This window comes from Eleutherodactylus coqui, chromosome 1 (assembly GCF_035609145.1).
Source record: "Eleutherodactylus coqui strain aEleCoq1 chromosome 1, aEleCoq1.hap1, whole genome shotgun sequence".
NCBI classification, from domain to species: Eukaryota; Metazoa; Chordata; class Amphibia; order Anura; family Eleutherodactylidae; genus Eleutherodactylus; species Eleutherodactylus coqui.
In genome coordinates, this window is record NC_089837.1 from 52,445,980 (window position 1) to 52,470,089 (window position 24,110).

Below are 24,110 nucleotides of genomic sequence, written 5' to 3' on the forward strand. Positions count from 1 at the left end.
AATCTTACTGGGATCATTGCAGGATCTTAGGTAAGAAGAGCAATATGAGATAGATTTTTGTTAATGACTTACTAAGTTAGATAATGTAGTCGGTTTATCTGCAGTTCTATGTTGAACCAAATGCTTTTGTAGTGGGTTCTACCTAATGAGGAACATCCTCATGTTTCTCTACATACATCAGATGTCATCTGTTACCTACAGTATGCAATCACGTTTATATCTATCTTTCTATAGGAACCTTTCCCACCACTATGGACCTCTCTGATCCCACCACGTTGGTTCTGTCTGTCATTCTGTGCCTTTTTGTTGCCCTATTTTTCTACGGACGGAAAAGAAGTGGTAAATATAATCTGCCCCCCGGACCCAGACCGCTACCCATCATTGGAAATCTGCACATTCTGGACCTGAAGAAACCGTATCAAACACTTCATCAGGTAACATTCAGATTGTATGACTGTTGTATCCTGAAGGGTTCGTGAGGCAGGGGAATATAATAAACTGCATACAGTATGAAGAGTAAATAACGAGTTGTCCACTCTATACAATACTATCCCTTTTGACAGAAGGGTCAGATCATAGGAAGCTGATCAGGGGGACCAGCAGATGAAACCCTCAGCAATCAGCTGTAATGTCTAATTGAACCCGATAATAAGTGTTTAATTTCCTTGCAGCGCCACTACAGGTGAAATGAAGCATTACACAATTTTCTGTTAAATGAATCGGGCTGTCCATGTAGTACACATACGTGGTAGGTTGTCAGGAATAAGAAACTCTTTATAGTCATTTCTAGGCTCCTTTTACATGTATAGAATTGCCAGTGATGACAAGTGCTGATTAACGAGATTGGTGCTCACTTTCTAGGCCTTCACACAAGCCAATTCAGACTCAATGGGGGGACCAACGATCATTTCACTTCATAGGGTTTCACCAGCAGCAGCATATTCCCCCATACACATTGGAAGATGTGCTGCCAACAATGATAACTTTTTGTGCTGCATAAAACATGTGATCACTTGATGAATAAGAGATTTAGTTGATCAGCAGTACCTTCACAGGGCAAAATAATTGGGAAGTAGAACGTTCCTAAGGGCTCCTACACACTTGCGTTTTTTTTAACGCTGCAATATCGCTACGTTTTTTATAAGGTGATTGTCAATGGGACTTTCTAATGTTAAAAAGGCATTGCAAGTTTATGCTTTGCGATTTTTGTGCGATGCGTTCTTAACATTAGAATGTCTCATTGGCAATCGCGTAAAAAAAAACGCAGTGATATCGCAGTGTTAAAAAAATGCAAGCGGGTAGGAGCCCTTAAACGGTTCTTGATAAATCATTAGGCCATATAAAATGCCCTTTAGCTGTAGCTGTTAGATGAGGGTCCTGGATAGGGATCTCACCCAACCCCCCACCAATTTTCTCCAGGTATTTGGCAATGTGATATCTCAATCAGATAAAGCATGGATTTGAGTCTGTAAGAAAAGATCGGAAGCACCTGGAGGTGATCAAGTGTTTATATACATTTTTGGATAGTGGTTACAAAAGTTCTATGTTATATTCAAGAGTAGTAAAAAAGAGAAAATAGTCAATTTATTTGGCATTGCCATGCCAGCTTGGACTGGCCCACAGGGGAACAGGTGAATTCCCTGGTGGGTCCTAAATCAGGAGTGGTCCCCGGTCCCTTACAGCTGCATCAGTGGCACATACTTCAGTAGAGACAGGGCTGCACACAAATGTTGTTACCTTCCCCTTGAAATGTAAGAAGAATGTGGGGGCCAGGAAAAGTTTGAATGGCAATCAGGTAATATTTGCATGTAATTTTGTTGTGAGACCGCAGAATGAATTTTACTGTTGGTCCCTAGACACCCCAGTCTGACAGACCTCCAGTGGTCATCCATTGTTACTGCTTGTAGCTCCTTTTGCAAATTACATTTATACTATTTTAGTGATTGGCTGTCGGGAGGCCACATGTTGGGGAAGTTTCTGCCACTAGAAAGCCTAATTTTGGCATCACATCGGAGCAGAGTACACCAGCAGTGATATGAGAAGGGAAGAGCAGTTGCCAGTGGGGATTCGGTACCAGACCCCCTTACATGGCCTGCACACAAGAACCATTATCTAACCTGTGAGCTCTGTGGAAGGAGTTGTTGCCCAATGGAGCACCCTTGAACAAATGTAGATTGTATTGCTTGTATTGCTTCCACTTTGTGTCTCATCGTTACCAGAATTAAGAGCAAAAGTAACCCTTTATGCAATGGAGTCATGATCTAATTAGTTTCGTGAAATACGGACTGTTTGTTTTACAAACAACTGTGACTGCCGAATGACCTGTTGATTAAACGTTCATGAATAAGAGGTCCACGTTGAGTTATACTTGCAACAGACTGTTTGCTTATTGCAAGAATGCATCTTCCAAATTATTGGATGTATAAAGTAGATCCAGAGGCTGATACACTCCTGCAATAGGGACGGTTATGCAAGGTATGGCCCAGAATCTGGTCTGTAATTGGTAATACCCAATCCACCACTAGCATCGTGTTCGAGTCCGGAATCTTCTGTGGTCACCAGCTCCAAACCTGCCTTGTTTAATGAATCTCGACCTGCCGATCACCCACACCCTGATAATACCTTTTTTTAGGAACCTTTCACTCAAATGGAATGTTCTACTCTGGATGTGCTCCGCTGCTCACTAAGAGCTCTGCTAAACATAGTATAAGTTATGTGCGCCATTCCAGCTTTAGACCCCAAATAATAGCTTCATCCCGCTTCACTTTGCAGCTCTCGAAGAAGTATGGACCGGTTTACACGATAAAACTAGGAGTAGAGGAAGTTGTTGTACTGTGTGGATACGAGGCAGTGAAAGACGCCCTTGTCAATCATGCAGATGAATTTTCAGGAAGACCAATTGTGCCAATTTTTCATGAAATAACAAAAGGATACGGTAAATGTCTTCTTATTGCTTCATTAGTATTTTTTACATTTTAAATTGAACAGATTCCTATAAAGCTGATTTCCTTCTGCAAGGCCAGGATCAAAGTTACCTGAAATCCCAGCTGCCTAACCACATAAATGCAACAGGCAATAGCAACTGCCGCATTTCGGGAGGTTGAGAGGATCCCCTCTCTGTCAGCCCATCAGAGCCTGAAAACACAATTACAAGATACTGATGGGTTTGCATGGCAGCCAGACTAACACATGCCTCCAGGTTTGCTAGAAGCATCTGCCTATTATACTGAGCATTGTAAAGTATTATACAAGCAATCGGAAAATTGCAGCTTCTATTCACCTGGCGGGACAAAATAGAGAATGAAATTGTTTAAATCCCCCCTTTCCCCTACAGTGTAGGCCTTGTGTCGCTATTGGAGCTGCATCCAAAAATCGCGACCATCTGAAGCATGGGATTCCAATTTATTCATTCAGATAAGCAATTTTTGGGTGCACAATAACATTGCATCAGGAAAAATAGCACATTGGCGACTGATTTTATACGGCACGTGAAAAGATAGGTCCTGCCCAATCTTTTGCCGAGATACACAGGCAGCTCCCATAGAGTTCGATCGGAGCTGAAAAAAAAGGGCAGGGATTTTTCCAGTGTCCAACACTGCAAAAAGATTACAGCTGCTTATATTTAAGCATTTGAAGTAATTCCGAGGAATTCTGTCGACCGAGGGATTTCTGCCCTGCAACGTATTTTTTCACTGATACACCACAGCTGGCCATGTGAATGGAGGAGAAAAAGCTAATTAAGATGAGGACTAGAGATGAGCGAGCACCAAAATGCTCGGGTGCTCGTTACTCGAGTCGAACTTCCCGCGATGCTCGAGGGTTCGTTTCGAGTAACGAACCCCATTGAAGTCAATGGGCGACCCGAGCATTTTTGTATGGGACCTATGCTCCGCTAAGGTTTTCATTTGTGAAAATCTGGGAAATTCAAGAAAGTGATGGGAATGACACAGAAACGGATAGGGCAGGCGAGGGGCTACATGTTGGGCTGCATCTCAAGTTCCCAGGTCCCACTATTAAGCCACAATAGCGGCAAGAGTGCCCCCCCCCCAACATTTTTTACTTCTGAAAAACCCTCATTAGCAAGGCATACCTTAGCTAAGCACCACACTACCTCCAACAAAGCCCAATCCCTGCCTGCATGACACTCCGCTGCCACTTCTCCTGGGTAACATGCTGCCCAACCACCCATTTCAGTAATAGTAGCAGTCAAGACAGGCCCCAGTAACAATTCCAAAGCAGCAGTATAGGGGGAGCACAGTATTAGTTCCATTTCAGTAGTAGTAGCAGTCTAGACAGGCCCCAGTAACATATCACTAGCAGCAGTATAGGGGGAGCACAGTCTTAGTTCCATTTCAGTAATAGTAGCAGTCAAGACAGGCCCCAGTAACAATTCCGAAGCAGCAGTATAGGGGGAGCACAGTATTAGTTTCATTTCAGTAGTAGTAGCAGTCAAGACAGACCACAGTAACATTCCCGTTGCAGCAGTTTAGGGAGATAACAGTCTCTTTCACATTTCAGTAGTTGCAGTATAGACAAGGCCCCAGTTACATTTATATAGCAAAAGTGTAGGCCAACCCCACACACCTTGCTGTATCATGAGAGCAGGCGAAGCCCATAAAAATTACTAGGATTACACTGTAGGCGAGGGCCCAAAAAAATTGGTGTACCAACAGTACTAATGTACCTCAGAAAAATTGCCCATGCCCAACCAAGAGGGCAGGTGAAACCCATTAATCACTTTGGTTACTGTGGCTTAATTTGTAACTAGGCCTGGAGGCAGCCCAGTTAAAATAAAAATTGGTTCAGGTGCAAGTTTCAACGCTTTAATGAGAATTGAAACGTATAAACATTGTTTACAAAAGTTATATGACTGAGCCTTGTGGGCCTAAGAAAAATTGCCCGTTCGGCGTGATTACGTGAGGTTTCAGGAGGAGGAGCAGGAGGAGGAGGATGAATATAATACACAGATTGATGAAGCTAAAAGGTCCCCGTTTTTTATGGTGATAGATAACGATGCTTCCATCCGCGGGTGCAGCCTACGTATTGCTTAGGTACCGCTGCTGTCCGCTGGTGGAGAAGAGAAGTCTGGGGAAATCCAGGCTTTGTTCATCATGCTGTACATGCTGCCTGATCTCTGCGCCTCCCCTGTTACCTGGCCCTCGGAACTGCGCCTTCGGCCACTAGCGCTGTCGGATGGGAATTTTACCATCAGTTTGTCCGCCAGGGTCCTGTGGTATAGCATCACTCTCGAACCCCTTTCCTCTTCGGGTATGAGAGTGGAAAGGTTCTCCTTATACCGTGGGTCAAGCAGTGTGTACAACCAGTAATCCGTAGTGGCCAGAATGCGCCTAACGCGAGGGTCACGAGAAAGGCATCCTAACATGAAGTTAGCCATGTATGCCAGGGTACCTGTACGCAACACATGGCTGTCCTCACTAGGAAGATCACTTTCAGGATCCTCCTCAGGCCATACATGCTGAAAGGATGACAGGCAAGCAGCATGGGTACCCTCAGCAATGGGCCCGGCTGTCTCTTCCCCCTGCTCCTCCTCAGGCTCCTCCCCCTCCCCTCCTCTTCCTCCTCCTCAACGCGCTTAGATATAGACATGAGGGTGCTCTGACTATCCAGCGACATACTGTCGTCCCCCGCCTCCGTTTCCGAGCGCAAAGCGTCTGCCTTTATGCTTTGCAGGGAACTTCTCCAGAAGCATAGCAGAGGAATGGTGACGCTAATGATTGCAGCATCGCCGCTCACCATCTGGGTAGACTCCTCAAAGTTTCCAAGGACCTGGCAGATGTATGCCAACCTGGCCCACTCTTCTGTAAAGAATTGAGGAGGCTGACTCCCACTACGCAGCCCATGTTGGAGTTGGTATTCCACTATAGCTCTACGCTGCTCATAGAGCCTGCCCAACATGTGGAGCGTAGAGTTCCACCGTGTGGGCACGTTGCAAAGCAGTCGGTGCACTGGCAGATTAAACCGATGTTGCATGGTCCGCAGGGTGGCAGCGCCCGTGTTGGACTTGCGGAAATGTGCGCTGACCTGGCGCACCTTTCCGAGCAGGTCTGACAAGTGTGGGTAGCTTTTTAGAAACCGCTGAACCACCAAATTAAAGACGTGGGCCAGGCAAGGCACATGCGTGAGGCTGACAAGCTGCAGAGCCGCCACCAGGTTACGGCCGTTGTCACACACGACCATGCCCGGTTGGAGGTTCAGCGGCGAAAGCCAACGGTCGGTCTGCTCTGTCAGACCCTGCAGCAGTTCGTGGGCCGTGTGCCTCTTATCTCCTAAGCTGAGTAGTTTCAGCACGGCCTGCTGGCGACATGCTGCTGCTGACACATCTTGATTGTGAGACAGAGGTTGCGTAGGAGGAGGAGGAAGGTGGTTTAGTGGAGGAAGCATACACCGCCGCTGATACCAGCACCGTGCTGGGGCCTGCAATTCTGGGGGTGGGTAGGACATGAGCGGTCCCAGGCTCTGACTCTGTCCCAGCCTCCACTAAATTCACCCAATGTGCCGTCAGGGATATATAGTGGCCCTGCCCGCCTGTGCTTGTCCACGTGTCCGTTGTTAAGTGGACCTTGGCAGTAACCGCGTTGGTGAGGGCGCGTACAATGTTGCGGGAGACGTGGTCATGCAGGGCTGGGACGGCACATCGGGAAAAGTAGTGGCGAATGGGAACCGAGTAGCGCGGGGCTGCCGCCGCCATCATGTTTTTGAAAGCCTCCGTTTCCACAACCCTATACGGCAGCATCTCCAGGCTGATGAATTTGGCTATGTGAACGTTTAACGCTGGAGCATGCGGGATCGTGGCGGCGTACTTGCGCTTGCGCTCAAACAGTTGCGCTAGCGACGGCTGGACGCTGCGCTGAGAGACATTGCTGCATGGGGCCGATGACAGCGGAGGTGAGGGTGTTGGTGCAGGCCGGGAGACTGTCGTGCCTGTGTCCTGAGAGGGGGGTTGGATCTCAGTGGCAGGTTGGGGCACAGGAGAAAAGGCAGTGGTGCAAACCGGAGGCGGTGAACGGCCTTCGTTCCATCTTGTGGGGTGCTTGGCCATCATATGCCTGCGCATGCTGGTGGTGGTGAGGCTGGTGGTGGTGGCTCCCTGGCTGATCTTGGCGCGACAAACCTTGCACACCACAGTTCGTCGGTCGTCTGCACTCTCAGGGAAAAACTGCCACACCTTTGAGCACCTCAGCCTCTGCAGGGTGGCATGGCGCGAGGGGTCGCTTTGGGAAACAGTTGGTGGATTATTCGGTCTGGCCCTGCCTCTACCCCTGGCCACCGCACTGCCTCTTCCTACCTGCCCTGCTGCTGCACTTGCCTCCCCCTCTGAAGACCTGTCCTCAGTAGGCTTAGCAAACCAGGTGGGGTCAGTCACCTCATCGACCAGCTGCTCTTCCTCCGAATCCTCTGTGCGCTCCTCCCTCGGACTTACTGCCCTTACTACTACCTCACTGATAGACAACTGTGTCTCATCGTCATTGTCCTCCTCACAGTTGCCGGAAGTCCCCAGTCTCCTCACCCGGATCCTGGGAACTTTCCAAAGGTTGGGCATCGGTCATGAGAAACTCCTCAGGTGATAAAGGATCCATTTTTTCGCACTCAAGGCCGGGACCCGAGAACAGTTCCTGGGAGCCTGCCTGCTCCTCAGAATGTGTCATTTTAATGGAGTGAGGAGGCTGGGAGGAAGGAAGAGCAGCAGCCAGAGGATTCAGAGTTGCAGCAGTGGACGGCGTAGAAGACTGGGTGGTCGATAGATTGCTGGATGCACTTTCTGCCATCCACGACAGGACCTGCTCACCTTGCTCAGTTTCTAATAAAGGTCTACCGCGTGGACCCATTAATTGTGAGATGAATCTGGGGACCCCAGAAACTTGCCTCTCTCCTAATCCCGCAGCAGTCGGCTGCGATACACCTGGACCAGGAGCTCGGCCTGTGCCCACACCCTGACTTGGGCCTCCATGTCCTCGCCCGCGTCCACGTCCACGTCCTCTAGGCCTACCCCTACCACTCAGCATGGTATTGGCCTGTGGTTGGAGGCTGACTTCGCTTACGGAACCCACAGCAGAGCCAGGAAACAATTATGCGCAAGCCTGTATTCAGACCTAGGTGCGTATGACTGAGCTACTGGAATTCACAGGGCAGAACCAGTCAAGTGGCCAAAGGCCAGTGGTAGGCCTTAAGTATTTTGCTTCAATTTTTTAAAATGGTGAGGTGAAAAACCAGACAGACACCGTATGCAGCATATATATGTATACTCTTTCCCTCTGGCGGGATGACGGCGATCATGTAACGGACACAGCAGAGCCAGGAAACAATTATGTGCTAGCCTGCTGTAACGCTTAGCTGGGTAATAATGAGCGACTACTACCCCCAGCACACACGCAGTAAACTGAAGACGGTCACAGGCAGCCCAAATATAGTATTTTTTTCCAATTTTTGGGAAAAAGCCCACTGCCTATATAGCCTGTATATGGATTTCCCTGTTGGAGGATGACTGTGGTTATTGAAAGCACCGTGCAGCCAGAAAAAATTATGCGCAAGGCTGGGTATTAATGAGCGACTACTACCCCCAGCAGACACGCAGTAAACTGTAGACTGTCACAGGCTTAGCTGGGTAATAATGAGCGACTACTACCCCCAGCACACACGCAGTAAACTGAAGACGGTCACAGGCAGCCCAAATATAGTATTTTTTTCCAATTTTTTGGAAAAAGCTCACTGCCTATATAGTCTGTATATGGATTTCCCTGTTGGAGGACGACTGTGGTTATTGAAAGCACAGTGCAGCCAGAAAAAATTATGTGCAAGGCTGCAGTAACACCTAGCTGGGTAATAGTGAGTGACTACTACCCCCAGCAGACACGCAGTAAACTGAACACGGTCACAGGCAGCCCAAAGATTTTTTTTTCCAATTTTTTTGAAAAAGCCCACTGCCTATATAGCCAGTATATCTCTTGCCCTGTACCACTGTCCCTGCCTCAGAAGTATTGCCCCTATACTCTGTAAAATGACTGCAGACTGAGGACGCTATGGTCTGCACGCCCGATATACAAAAAAAAAAAAATTGTGCAAAACTGCTAAAAGCAGCCTCAACAGTACTGCACACGGTCAGATGTGGCCCTAAGAAGGACCGTTGGGGTTCTTGAAGACGAAGATAACAGCCTAACTCTCTCCCTATAGCAGCTACAGCAGGACGGCACTTTCCCTAATGTCTCTCAGCGTGCATCTGTGGCGAGCCACGGCTGGCCCCAGTTTATATACTCGGGTGTCACCTGATCTCCCCAGCCACTCACTGCAGGGGGGTGGGATAGGGCTGGAACTTCACAGGAGGAAGTTGTAATGCCTTCCCTGTGTTTCTATTGGCCAGAAAATGGCGCCAACTTTTCTGGGAAGAAAATGGAAGTGACTCGAACACCGCGTGGTGCTCGTCTCGAGTAACGAGCATCTCGAGTACCCTAATACTCGAACGAGCATCAAGCTCGGACGAGTACGCTCGCTCATCTCTACACAGTTCCTTTCACATAGTTATAAGAGAGGAGGTCACAGCTCCTCCTCACTGTATAGTTATGCCCCACAGTTTATTTAGGTGAATAAAAAGGTAATGAAAATTAAACTGTCCTCCCAGCAGACATAAATAGTATAGCCTGTAGCTAATGTTATGCTGATGCATCATGGGATTGATTTGCCATTTATTGTGCAGATGACCACTCGGCCAGGGTTCAGTGGCCAAGGAAGAAAAATGTTTCCATCTGTGAGAATTTTTGACTATTTAATCTATAGGGAAAATGATGGCCGCCATCTTGTATGTCTATTATTTTTCCCTCATGTCCTCAGGAGTTGCTTTCGCTCACAATGATAACTGGAAAGTGATGAGACGATTCACTCTGTCGACACTTCGAGATTTTGGAATGGGGAAGGAAACCATTGAAAATAAGATTATTGAAGAAAGCGATTTTTTGGTCCAGAAGTTCAGATCTTATAAAGGTTGGTGAACAGTTCCATGTGGTGCTTCTTGAGTTAAACTTACTATACTTAGTAGTAGTGGCATCTATTGAGACCATTGTATCATGGGGTACAATAGTCCCACCAGAGAAGATAATTCTGAATGTCAACCATCCAGCTAAGGTCTCCATGATCTGCTCCATGGTCATTTTCAAATGGTGATGTCTGATGTCATGTTCCCTGTTATAGCTGATTTCTGTTATCACATGAGTTCCTGCAACTAGTGGATGATCTTCTGGTCTGGCTGTGAAATTTTGTTAGTAGTCTATCAAATCAGTATATTTACTATGCAGTCAACCTAATAGTTGGATTCATGTACAAGACAATCTCTGAATAAGGTTTGTAGGCTCTTCTCAAAGGAATTACCCAAAATTAGAAAAAAGAATCTGCTTTCGCTTGAATGGGGAGGAGATGCAATCCCAGGGACATCGTATGGACTAGAGTGGCGTTGCTTCCAAAAACAAACAAAATCTCCCTTTGGACAGGGATGTTAATGAGACCTTTCTAGTACAGGTGACACTATCCAACTGAGCCAAAATTATAGGGACTATTGATGACCCATCCTCAGAAAAGGACATCAATAATATATCAGTAGAGGTTCTCTGATGACCAGCTGTTGGCAGGGCCAGTCTGATACTGTTAGCAGCTGCTAAGATGTCGGAAACATGCAGCTCCATTCACAACACTGCAACACAGAAACTCCGTACAGAGGGGCACTGGCCCGGCAAACAAATAATTGCCAGAGTGCACGGATGGCAGACCTCTGCCAATCTACTATTGATAGCCTATGCTGAAAATAAAGTTAAAGCTGAACTACCCCTTCTAGACTGTAATCTTCACCGCAATGGATTATCAGAACTTTTTCTCCACATGCAATTACAATTTGAGAATGCCTTAAGGCACCTTTAGATGAGATGACTCTCAGGCTCATAAGCAGGAGTGATAGTCATTCAAATGAATGAAGGCAGAGTGGGCTAGGGATCGTTCTGGCCTGCCCATCTCCATTCACAGTAAGCAGGAGTCAGTCAAACATTGAGAGTCTCCTGTTTACACGGCCTGACAATAGCTTGTTTTTTGTTCTACTAAAAATCAAGCAACTTTGACAGGTGAGCGATTTATCGCTCATCGCTCTGTCGGCAGACGCATGTACATGGGAGTATTATTGCTCGAATTTGCTGTTTTCAGCTATAATTCTGGTGTTAATCGCTCTGCGTAAAGGTACCTTTATAAATATGCATCAAACTGTAAAAAAGTGCCAACATCCACTCTTTCAAGGTTTATTACTCTCACTACAGACATTGATGGCATTTCTAATGATGGTGTTGCTATTATATGCCATCAATGTCCAATGAGTAAAGGTCTGACCATGGTGACTCCCGGTCAGAGGTGTAGTTTGAAGCTCATGGGCCCCAAAACCAATCTAGAACAGTGCTCTTGTAATACTGGTGTCGGAGGGACATTTGGGCCTCCTCGGGCATCGGAACCTGGGTTACCTCTGTACCAATGGCGTACTGCTAGGGGTAGCAATTGCGACCCAGCCACTTAGTGAACCGGGGCCCAGGGGTCTCCTGCCATATCCGTTCCACTGCCGCGGCCTGCGGGCCTGCTGTGGGTGGCATTGAAAGAGGGGAGGGCTGTTAGCTGGGAGCTGGCAGCCAATTACAGGCTACAGACCCCCCCCCCCCCCCCCCCGGGCGCTCTCTCCTCCCTTCCACTGATAAACTGCAGTTGCGATTAGTCACAACTGCAGTCTATCAGTGCGCCGGTGGCAGCGTCATTGATCTGGCCGGTGGTGCCCTGACAATTTTGGGAGCCGAAGAGGAGAGCAGAGGAGGGGTACATGCGGTACCACAAGGTATGTACCACATGTTATCTTGTATGTATAGCTGGTATAACTTATACTAGCTGTACATACATAATTATATACAGGCGATATCCAGGTTACACCAGCATGCTCCATAAGATTGTTTACAGGAAAATGTACATCTCGTGTATACACTGATAAGGACCATCCTGGCATAAGGCTAACTTCACACGGGCAAGCGCGATATCGGACTGTGATTTGCGGCCCGTTATCGCGCTCGCCAAGATGTGATTTCCCTGCAGATGCAAGGTGTTTTTATATCAAAACCACCTTGCATCACTTCGGGGAAATATTGATCCTCCATCGTGGAGTTTCTCCCATTGCTTTCAATGGTAAACCTCACACCGCGTGCACCTAGCACGTAGTGCGATGCTGCCGTCGTCTCTATTGAAGACAATGCGTGATGCAAGGGCATGCCCAAAGATAGAATGTGCCACGATTTGTTTCATGTGTGAACCTATTCTAAAGACTGTGGTTCATATTCGTGAAAAAGTCGTGTGTCATGCAAGCGCACAAATCTTGATTTCCTCGGCCATGTGAAAACAGCCTAGCCTGGATATCTCCTGTATATAATTATATGTTCAGCTGGTATAACAGTATTTCCTGTATATGGTTACACACTTTACATACAATTAAAAAACACATCAAAAGCATCCATGCGGTTTAAAAAAACAAAACAAAATGCTTGTATTGTTTAAATCCACATGAGCTTTTTGATGTGATCGTAAGGCCGCTCTCACTCCTACTGCTTTTCACTATTTCAATAGGGCTCGTAGACATGCATTTCTAACACTGTGATTTTCGAGCATGGCCTATTCTGTATCACTGCGTTTTTGCATTTTTTAACGCACCTCATCACTCATCACAATGACGGGGTGTGTTAAAAAGTGCTTTTCAATGTTGTACTGTGCATGCAAAAGCTTGAAATTGCATTAAAATGCCGCTGGTTTCAACCGGCATTTAACTGAACGATGTGTAAGAGTAGCCTAATTGTGGTTCAAACATGCAATAAAAAACATGAACACAGCCTAAGGGGCTACAAACAAATTTTCACATAGTCCAGGAAATGAGTCATATATCTAAAGCTTATGCCAACTGGTTGCATATATTTATATTCCACAACACTTCTGCTTGATTCAATCCAAACAACCACTCACTGTGAATTAGCCAACCCAAACAACCAATCAGGTTGCTGGAATTGTGAATCAGCCAACCCGCACAACCAATCGTTTTGTGAATCGAGCAGAAGTGTTGTGGAATGTAAATATATGCCAACTGCTTAGATCATGTATGTAAATTGTTTTGCAGCTGTAGGCAGCACGGTTTAGGTATGGGTACGGGTACAGATGAACTATTGCACCCATGCCCGTGAGCCTTTAGTTACAACCCTGCTCTGTAGCCACTATTGTAGTTATGTCCTTACCTTTGCTGATGGAAAAATTGTTGTGCCAGCAGTGCTAGCCAAAAGGCCATGACACTGGTTCAGCTTTTATCGGAGGCCGCGTGGTTGCCTTTTGGCTATCAATGCAACAGGAATTATTCAATATACTAGAAAATGTTGTATTTTACATATTTACATACTTCAGATGATGTAATTAACATATTCTGACCCTTATATTTCCAGGCAAACCCTTTGATAACCACATGGCAATAAATGCTGCTGTAGCCAACATAATAGTCTCCATCTTACTGAGTCATCGATTTGCTTATGAAGATCCCACACTTGTGAAGCTGCTAAAGATTGTTAATGAAAATGCCAAATTATTTGGAGACCCAATGGCTGTGGTGAGCAGTTCAACTCCCTGTTATATTTAAAGGGGTTCACTGGGAAAAATTGTAAAACTGATAAATATCCATAGAAGTAACATAGTAATATAGTATGTAAGGCTGAAAAAATACACATGTCCATCCAGTTCAGCCTATTCCACACCCCTAATGTTGATCCAGGAAAGGCAAAAAAAAAACCAATCAGGTAGAAGCCAATTTTCCCCATTAAAGGGAAAAAGTACCTTCCTGACTCCAATCTAGCAATCAGAATAATACCTGGATCAACAACCCTTTTGAAGTTATAAATGATTATAACATATGATATTGTATCGCTCAAGAAAGGCATCCAGGCCCCTCTTGTACTCTTTTATCGAATTTGCCATAACCACGTTCTCAGGCAGAGAGTTCCATAGTCTCACTGCTCTTACAGTAAAGAACTCCCTTCTATGCCAGTGTAGAAACCTCCTTTCCTCTAGACGTAGAGGGTGCCCCCTTGTCACAGTCCTGGGTATAAATAGCAAAGAATAGACCTATGGCAGCATTTAGAGGTGCAACATGTAGAAGGAGTTTATTATCTTATCACAATACAAATGTAGCGATGTTTCAACCGCAAGGTCATTTTCAAGCTAGATGCTGCCAAAGGCCTTTTCTTTTCTACTTAGACTGCTTGAGGGGACAAAGGTTTGAATTCCCTCCCCCTTTGGTTATTGCATACCATGGTCTGACCCATAGTGGGTTTTCTACTGGTGCTGCTGGCACAACCTTCTTTTTCTAGTCCTGGGTATAAATAGATGATGGAAGAGATCTCTATATTGTCCCCTGATATACTTATACATAGTTATTAGGTCGCCCCTCAGCCTTCTTTTTTCTAAACTAAATAATGGGAATACAGCGGAGCAAAGAATAAAAATCATTACTCACTTCCCCCGGTGTTCTGCGGTGCTGCTGCAGGCTATCGCTCCCTCCTGGTCCCCGGCAGAGCATTGCTTTCTGGACGCAGGGCTTGAAATCCCCGCCTCCAGAAAACACACGTGCCTTCAGCCAATCACAGCCAATGACAATGATGTTATTGAGTGGCTGTGATTGGCTGACGGCGTGTGTTAGCTAATCACAGTAGCTTTCTGGAGGCGGGAATTTCAAGCCCTGCGTCCAGAAAGCAATGCTCTGCCAGGGACCAGGAGCGAGCGACATCCTGCAGCAGCGCCGCAGAACGCCGGGGGAGGTGAGTAATGATTTTTATTCTTTGCTCCGCTGTATTCCCGGCGTATAAGGTGACAGTTGGGGGGTCGTCTTATATGCCCCATCGCCTTATACACCGGTATATACAGTATATATTTTTATTGTAACACATTTCTGGATGAATTGCAGGGAAGGGCTTATATTTTTAAGCCCTTCCCGACAATTCATCCTGCGATTGCCGGCAGCCCATTGCTTTCAGTGGAACCTGCTGTATTGCCGGCTCCATTGAATTCAATGGGCAAACATCGTTCTTCTCTGCCACAGCTGTTATAGCTGTGGCAGAGAAGAATGATTTGTCTTCTATATGTTCTCAATGGGGTCGGCGCTGCTGCCGCCGGCCCCATGGAGCGCATATAGAGAAGAGAACAGGAATCGCAGATCACACATAGGTGCGATCTGCGATTTCTATGGCCTAAGAAGGACTGTTGGGGTTCTTGAAGCCTAAAATCACTCCTAACGCTCTCCATATAGCAGCTCCGGCATGCTAACTGCAGATTTTGATGCAGAATTGTCAGCAGAATTCTGCTATTTTAACCCTCTCCAATCCAGTGTCTGACGTCTTTCAACATTCTGATTGAAGCCTCTACAGCTCTGATGTCAGAACACGTTGGCAGGGTATTCTTACTGTTGTTAAGGGCCTATCCAGCATGTCTCATGCTGCAGTACTGCCTCTAGCCAGCAGATGAGGCCATTGTAAAATGGTAGAAAGAGAAAGCCCCCTAGGAAACCCTGAATCGAAAATTGGACTGCAAAGTGTTAAATTCTACACCAAAATCTGTACATTGGCAGTACAGATCTTGGGGCTGAACATTCCACAGGAGGGCACATTCCGCAACACTGTTGCGGAATATTCTGTTTCGTGTGAACAGTCCCTTACGCTCTTCAACAATCTGCAGAAAGAAGTTGCAGCTGTTATTGTTGAAGCATCGCATCCACCTTGATGAGAGTTCTTAATACAGCGTCACTCTTATCAAAGTGGATATGTATGGTATTGTAGCGTAGCTACATTTACTTGAAAAATGCCGTGCTGTAAAACCAGACACAAACCAATCACTGCTGAATAGTGAGTTTTCCTAGGGATCGGATGACCACATATTGATGGCGATACAGGTTGAATTTATTTTGTTCACTTGGACCTCACCCTCATGTGAATGGAGGCTTTCCTAGGAATTGGACCCTCACAAGTCGCACATTGAAGACCATATTGTGACCCCTTAGATGCCGCAGTACACTGCAGCATCTAAGTCATCAAAACAAAGGGAAGGGGCTTCGCTTATCATGACATCACCAGCAATCCTGTGACACAATCCCAGGGGCTGACAGTTAAATATTGCAGCAAGAAGAATAAGAAAGGTCCCTGTAGCTGATATATTAGGCTGTGGCTTAGGCATAGCCTAATAGGTAAGTATTTCTGTGATGGTCATTGTCCATGACTAATGGTGCCTCCTACCGCTCTCTGCTGCTGTTCACCTGAATCCTATGCCTTCCTGTATGCAGTGCAGAAGTCCATATAATTCCTTCTGCTCCTGCCTGGACCTGTTGGGTGCATGTGCAACCCACATCTGAAAGGGTCAGCACAAGTACCCAGATTTCCTTCCCCCAGCCTATCCAAACCCAACACAGACAGACAACTATGTACAAGAATTGCACAGAGTCTACAGCAGAAAAATAGTAGGAATTTGTTTTAATGATGACTATTTAGACATTTATTTTGCAATTAGGAAGAAAAAGGAACAATAAAATAAATTCAGTACTAATGTGTCCTTCGTCTTTAAGCTTTTAAGCTCTTTTACATCCATTCATGTTATTTTTTTCACTGCAGTTATATAACACATTTCCATCTGTGATGCGCTGGTGTTCCACAATTAAAAAAAAGCTGGCCAAGAATATGAATGCATTGCATGACTTTATCCGAGAGACCTTCACCAACCAGAGGAAAGAACTGGATGTAAATGACCAGAGGAATCTTATCGACTCATTCCTGGTGAAACAACAAGAGGTACTGAAACATTAATTCAACTGAGCAGAGATGAGTTTCCAATTTGGGACAACTCTTGGTGACATGCATAAATCTGCCAGCATGTGTGATAAATGCGGCCAGATAAACTAAGACTGAGATGAGCTTTAGCAGGATAAACTACATGAGGCTCTGTGCTAATGGACCAGCTCCCCCAAATAGTTTCACCAGAACTCTGGCGTCATCAGGGGTATAGGGTCCCACAATATGCACGCGACTCGTGAGATTTTGTAGCCCATGTTTCCCTATGGAACCTTCCTCTCTGTTGCATTGCACGAAAACACGATTTAACTTTGACAGTAGGAAATCCTACTGTCAAACCCATAAGCTAAGCCCTAGCTGCAGGGAAAAATTTTAAAAAAAGTATATATCACCTTAGAAGCGCTCTCAGCCTGTCCGCATCTTCTTCCCCGTCCCCAACACTATTCTTCTTCATCTCTTCTGGCCGGGGATTGAAAAATCCCCGCCTCTTGGAAGCGCTGCCTCTGATTGGCTGACGCTTAGTGAACCAATCACAGCCATTCATCAAACTCTGGCTCTGATTGGCTAAGCGTCAGCAAATCACAGCCAGTGCTTCCAGAAGGCGGGGATTTTTTAATCTCCGGCCAGTAGAGATGAAGAATAGTGCCAGGGACTTTGTAGCACAACAAAAATGCGGTATCAGCTCGAGCAATATAGCTGCGATTTTCTCGCGGCAATGCTGTGTCGCGGCATTGTGTTCTGCATACACACCGCCTGCACAGTCCCACAGAGAACCACAGCAGGACTTTACAAATAAGTGGGAAGATTTAACCAATCTGCCGGCAACTTCCCGCTTCTTTTTTTGAACTCCTGCACTGTTTACACGTTGCCACAGAGACTATCGGCTTGTCAGAAGCCGGCCGATGGTCCCCGTGGCAGGGAGAGCTGGTGATTGTCTGTCAGATGATAACCGGGCACCCTTTACATGCCGTGGTCTGTGCGACCGCAGATTAAAGGGCTGACAGAGGGATAGGGCTTTGTCACCATCGGACCCTCCATAATGTGATCAGGGGGTCATGATTGGTCTCTGTGGCACCCGGAGGCTTGAATATAGCCTCTGGGTCTGCCAGGTAAATTAGGCTATGACGCCTGAGACTCTATCTCCATTTACTTTCTCCATTCACTTTGTAAAAAATAAAAAATTAAAAACAAAATTACACATGTGGTATCTCTGCATTCATAATGACCCAGAAAGGGAATTTAGTACATTATTTAATCTGCAGGGTGCACGGCATGGTAAAAAAAAAATTAAAACGTGGAGAAAATAGCTAATTTAGCCTATCCCACCATACAAAAAAACTGAATAGAAAGTGGTAAAAATGCTGCACAGATCAACAAATGGTACTAATAAAAAGTACAACTAATCCCACAAAATAAAAACCCTTGCATAAAAAAGTGGCTATTTGGTGTATATTTTCATGGAAGTCGACATTCAAATAGTTAGATAATATCGCTTAATACTGCTCTAAAGGACAACACTAAGCATCATGCAATATGATATGAGGTTTCTACATTGGCTTATTACACAAGGACATTCCATCTTATTACTACGACACTAATGTGCTTGTGATATATTTTTATATTTTAGGAAAAACCTCAATTATACTTCAGCAATGAAAACCTAACAGAACTTGTTACGGACCTCTTTGCGGCTGGCATGGAGACGACCTCCACCACCCTGAGATGGGGTCTTCTACTGATGATGAAATATCCAGAAATCCAAAGTAAGAGACTGTATATTCTGCATACATGCTACATTACACGGTGCACCGTGTGACCAAAGGCCAGAATGGAGGTCTAAATTAAATGTAATCAATACTGATGACACAACTTTTTACTATTGTTAAAACACATGGATATGGGTGTCAGTTTAAGGTAACTTTACATGGGGCGATGACTGCCGAATAATTGATAGAGACACCAAACTTGGACAATAGTCATCCCGTGTACAACAGGGCACTGAATGAGAAATCGCTCACCTGTCAGATTTACTTGGTTTTTAGCTCACCTAAAATCCAAGCGACTATCAGCCCGTGTTAACTATGAATGACTCTGTTTACACTGAACAGAGGCAGACGGGCCGAATGATTTCTAGCCCACTTCACCTTCATTCTCTAAACAACTATCGTTCCATTGTGAAACCACAGGAGCGATAGTCGATGGGATGGCTGTTGGGTTCCTATGGCAGCTTTTCCTAAAGGGGACTAGTCTTATGTAAATAAAGCTTCAGAGGTCTACTAATCACTTGCTTCAGATAAATCCCATTGAAAGAGGAAGAATTGGAAAATGGTGTATATGTGTTGTGGAAGTGGGGGTTATTTGCCCAGGATCTCTCACTTATTCTTCCCTGCCCAGGGGTAGTAGCACCGCAATGACCTCCAGAACACAGATTAAAGTCCAAATCCTGGTTCCTCCAGCGTTTAATTCAACAGCAGCACAGAAAAGGTATTCAGCACATAAATATAGTCCAGCATATCACATGTAACTTCGCACTGTTGTAGATCACAGTGCACACAGCAACGCATACCGATTCTTTCAGTGTATCTTCCAGGAAGGTGATTTCGCCCTAACACGTGATGAGCGAGGGGCCGACTACCCCCTGTCTGCTCTGTGCTTCCAGGTCCCTCACAGACCAGCACCAGGTCTGCATAGACCCTTGGGCTTCATGTTCCACAGGCCTCACAGGACCCTCAGCTTGTGAGGGAGGCGTACCCTTCCAGGTGCAGGTTAATTAAACAAACTCAGTAACTGCGCTCAGAAGACCCCTATCAGCCACTCTTGCTACTGCAATACCACAGTGTCCAAAGGAGCAGTTACTCTAAGATGACTTTTTCTATTTGTGGTAACATCGCAGTTTACCAAAACAGTCAACGTTGATTTTTGACTATGGAAAAAAAATCATGAGTGAATTGTGACAAAGGCAAGACTTTTGACCATTGGGAAATATTAAGGTTGCATGATGTTTGCCTTAATCTGCAATTTTATTATGACCCAATTCCCAGGCCTCTCTCTAGCAAAGTCAGAATCCTACTGTACACTGATGAAGGGCAAAAACCTTGAAACAGCTGTATGTGCATGGGCTATGACTTTGCTTTCAATTCCTGGTCATTGTTGCAAGGCTTGTATCAAGAGTCTAACATTGACTTAAGGTATTGCTGCCTTCCAATAGTTGGCACTGTGGAGGTATTGTTTCATCTCCCTTATGTGTTTATTATGACTGTCACGTGACCAGAGTTGGAGAAGAACTCCAGACTAAATGTTATCAAACTAGATGACAAAACCTTTTACTTTTTTAATGTGCTTATGGATTTTTTTTGTTCGCCATAGGAAAAGTCCAAAGTGAGATTGAGAAAGTTATTGGGTCGGCTGAGCCCCAATTGATTCATCGTAAACAGATGCCGTATACTGATGCTGTCATCCATGAGATTCAGCGTTTTGGAAATATTATTCCAACCAACCTCCCACACGCTACTACTCAAGATGTTAACTTCAGGGGATATCTTCTACCCAAAGTAAGTAAAAATGAAACTTTATGCCTTCTATTGGTTCATAACTCCAGCTGCTTCTCGGGCGATATACATTGCCTCATGGAAGCACAACTTATAAGATCATAGAATCATAGAACGGTAGAGTGAGAAGGGACGTCCAGGATCATCTGGTCCAACCCCCTGCTCAGTGCAGGATTCACTAAATCATCCCAGACAGATATTTGCCTAGCCTTTGTTTGAACACTTCCATTAAAGGAGAACTCATCACCTCCCATGGTAACCTGTTCCACTCATTGATCACCCTCACTGCCAGAAAGTTTTTTCTAATATCTAATTTGTGTCTCCTCCCTTTCATTTTCATCCCATTGCTTCTAGTCTTTCCTTGTGCAGATGAGAATAGAGCTGATCCCCCTGCACTGTGACAGCCTTTCAGATATTTGTAGACAGTGCTGTCACAAAGATCCCATAGTCCAGCCCATGCACTGCTTTATGGTTTCATGCATATATACTGAATGGTCACTTTACTAGAGGCACCTATTTAGCAGCACGATGGACCTCTTTTGGCTTCCAAAACCGCAAAAATTCATCGTGGTATTAACCAGGTGTCTGACAATGCAGGGTGTGCCAAGAAAACCATCACTCTACCTCCATCAGCCTGAACTATTGACACGTGAGAGGAAGGTTGTCAGAACAGTGAATGGGAACCCACAGTGCCACTAAATCGATTTTGGGATTAGGGCTAACTCTGGGGACACCATCGGGGTCCCCTGACATTCATGCTTTATCTCCACCAGTCTTCACTGCGGGGAATCCCAGACTGCTACTCCAGATGTAGTATTGGTTATGTGTCAAACTGTCAAGGGTCGGAGCTACCCCCCGCCGTCCCCCGCTCACCCCCGCCCCCCACTGCCCCCCCGAACCTGCTTGGACCAGTAAGCAGTTACTCGAGAAGAGCGATGCTCGTTCAAGTAACTGCTTTATCCAAACTTGCTCGCTTATCTCTAGTTATAACCCATCTGTGCTACGGTACAATGAGTTGTTTATGTCCGCAGGATCCCCTTTTGCTTCAACTTTCTCCTTCATGACACTATTCTCTTTTTTCACACCACTGTACTAGAAAATCCTACAAGTTTGATAGTGAAGTCCTGATCCCAGCAAGTCTAGCACAGGTGACTAGGCTTTGTTGGAGTTGCTCAAATCACTAGATATTCCCATCCTTGCGAGTACTCACACTGAAACTGATCTACATAATACTTTCTCATTTAATTTTATGCTGCAGTATGTGGTCACATGACTAATTTTCCATACAGGGATCACCAACTATAAAATGGCAAGATTTGAAAGTGGCCATTCAAGGTAGAATTGCCATGAACTTTTTTTCTCTGATCTGTGCACATGTAGAGTCTGGTATTGAAATGTAGTTATGTGTTGCCTTCCTGTTAGTGATAAACTAATCAATAGTCAATTGTGAATATGACCTGTGTAAATGTTCAAATCTCTAGGGAACACATGTGATTCCGCTTCTGACTTCTGTACTTTATGACAAGGAACACTTTGTAAAAGCTGATGAGTTTCACCCAGAACACTTCCTGGATTCCAGTGGAAATTTTTTAAGAAAAGAAGCATTCATGCCCTTTTCAGCTGGTGAGTAATCTTTCAGATGTCCTCTTTGGTTAAGTAAGAAGTAGAGATGAGTAAACCTCCACCAAATTGAAATCTGTAATGATAATCCAATGCATCAAACTTTAGGACCCAGTTACTTTAATAGTGCATTTAGGGCCCTGGACAATTCCAAAAACAATGGAGCACCCCTATTATTTGTTACCCCCAAAGGCAAATAGAAGTACAACAAGGAGTGTCAAGGCTGGTTCCAGCGACCAAGGCTCCCACTGTATAAGAGTTATCAAGGGTGACTCCAAGGCATCACTGAGAACATTAGGTTTATTGATGGAACAATTTTAATAATAAGTAGCACACTGACTTTTCATAAATCCCCAATACATGACTTGTTGGGGCACGGCTACTTTATCCAAAGGACCAAAGATGCAGAAGATTTCCAGTCCAGGAGCATCTGAGGCAGGCACCGTGGGGGTACATCAAGGACTCAGGTGGGAGCATCTCTGGCAGATATACTTGGAGGTCATCTAAGGAATTGTATGGGGATATCTGTATCTGACACTGAGTGGCTTCTCTGTGGCACACAACTTGGGGGCATTTGTGCAAGGAGAGGAGAATTGCACCTTTTTTCAATTTATGAATGTTGGGGGCAATAAAAATGTTCTGATAGGGTTGACCAATTTATGATATTGTAGCACTGAGACCATAAATGTGTTAAAGCAGCCCAGCTGGAGGTATACAGCAGTTTATGATTTTTTCTTCCCTTTAATAATGCCAATTTGCATTCTTTAACCAATTTATTCCATTGCTGTAGGTAAGAGAAGTTGTGCCGGAGAGAACTTGGCGAAAATGGAGCTCTTTATTTTCTTTACAAGACTGCTGCAAAACTTCACATTCCAGGCTCCTCCTGGGGCCACATTAGACCTGACTGCTTCCGGTGGATTCGCCTCTCAACCATTGACCCATGAGATCTGTGCTATACCTCGTGTGTGACCGATGAGTGTCACCAGTATTTGACCGACTTGTGAATGAATTTGCATTGAAATCCCCCCTATGAAAGAGATCTCAGCAAATGACTAACGAACAATCATCACTCTGTGTAAAAGTAAACAAATGACTGCCCTTCGTAGGCTTCAATGACTTTTCTGAGTGACTATCTGAAGGATAGTTGCTGCGTGTAAAGGTACCTTAAGGGCAGCCATCCATGACCTGAAACTGAAGAGATGTTGGGTGATGCAAAAATGAGTAATTTTACACGTCATGAGAAATAGCTGGAATGACAGAACGATGACAGTCATTTGCTTTAAAATGCCATCAGTTTACATACACAGATGATTGTTTACATTTTTCCATTATTTCCTCATTCGCTCAATCATTGTGGTAACTGAACAATCGCTTTTTACCTGTAACTTGCAAATCAATGAACAATGATTTTTATGCGCACATAAAATGAATGATGGACAATAAGCAAACAAATTTGTTTATGCTGAACGATTACTGTTCAGTCTTTGCATGATTGAAATATTTTTTTGAATGTCAATCATTCCTTGTGAAACAGCCCTAAAGGTCCTTTTACACGGGAATAATGTTGGGCAAACGATGCCAGACAATCGTCCCTGTGTCTCCGCACTCCTGCACGGGAGCTAGCAGAACAGGCTGGTTCACAAAGTGGCCAGGGCAGTGCAGGAGATTTCTCTCCTCTCGCTTCCCCGCCCCCCCCCCCCCCCTTCATTCACATAACACAGCAGCCGTTCACTACTGAAAAGCGGCTGTTTAAACTGCGCGATGAGCTTCATCGCTGATCGTTTATGCTGCATAAAAAATCAGCAATGAAGCTCATCACTTATCGTTCAGTTTAAACAGACGCTGCTCAGTAGTGAACGGCTGCTGTGTTATGTGAATGTATGGGGGCGGGGGACCAAGAGGAGAGAAATCTCCTGCATTGCCCCCCCCCCCCCCCCTGTTGGCCGCTTAGTGAACTAGCCTGCTCTGCTAGGAGGCACAGGGACGAGTGTCAGGTATCGTTTGCCCAACTCTCATCCTGTGCAAACGGGGCTTTAAACAATAACCCAAAGCAGATAATCAC

At 45.3% G+C, this 24,110-nt stretch overlaps 2 protein-coding genes across 3 annotated transcripts in view; one reads left to right on the top strand and one right to left on the bottom strand.

Annotated features, from left to right (window-relative positions):
• The window catches only part of LOC136620929 (cytochrome P450 2K6-like), a 218,197-nt gene that overhangs the window by 78,427 nt on the left and 115,660 nt on the right, over positions 1-24,110 (bottom strand). The window lies entirely within an intron of this gene.
• Positions 252-23,642, top strand: LOC136621002 (cytochrome P450 2K6-like). Its single transcript, XM_066596166.1, has 9 exons — positions 252-434; positions 2,773-2,935; positions 9,844-9,993; positions 13,500-13,660; positions 16,704-16,880; positions 18,508-18,643; positions 20,247-20,431; positions 21,910-22,051; positions 22,839-23,642. Exons 1-9 carry the CDS (start codon positions 252-254, stop codon positions 23,015-23,017), a joined length of 1,476 nt encoding a protein of 491 aa, XP_066452263.1. The 3' UTR covers positions 23,018-23,642.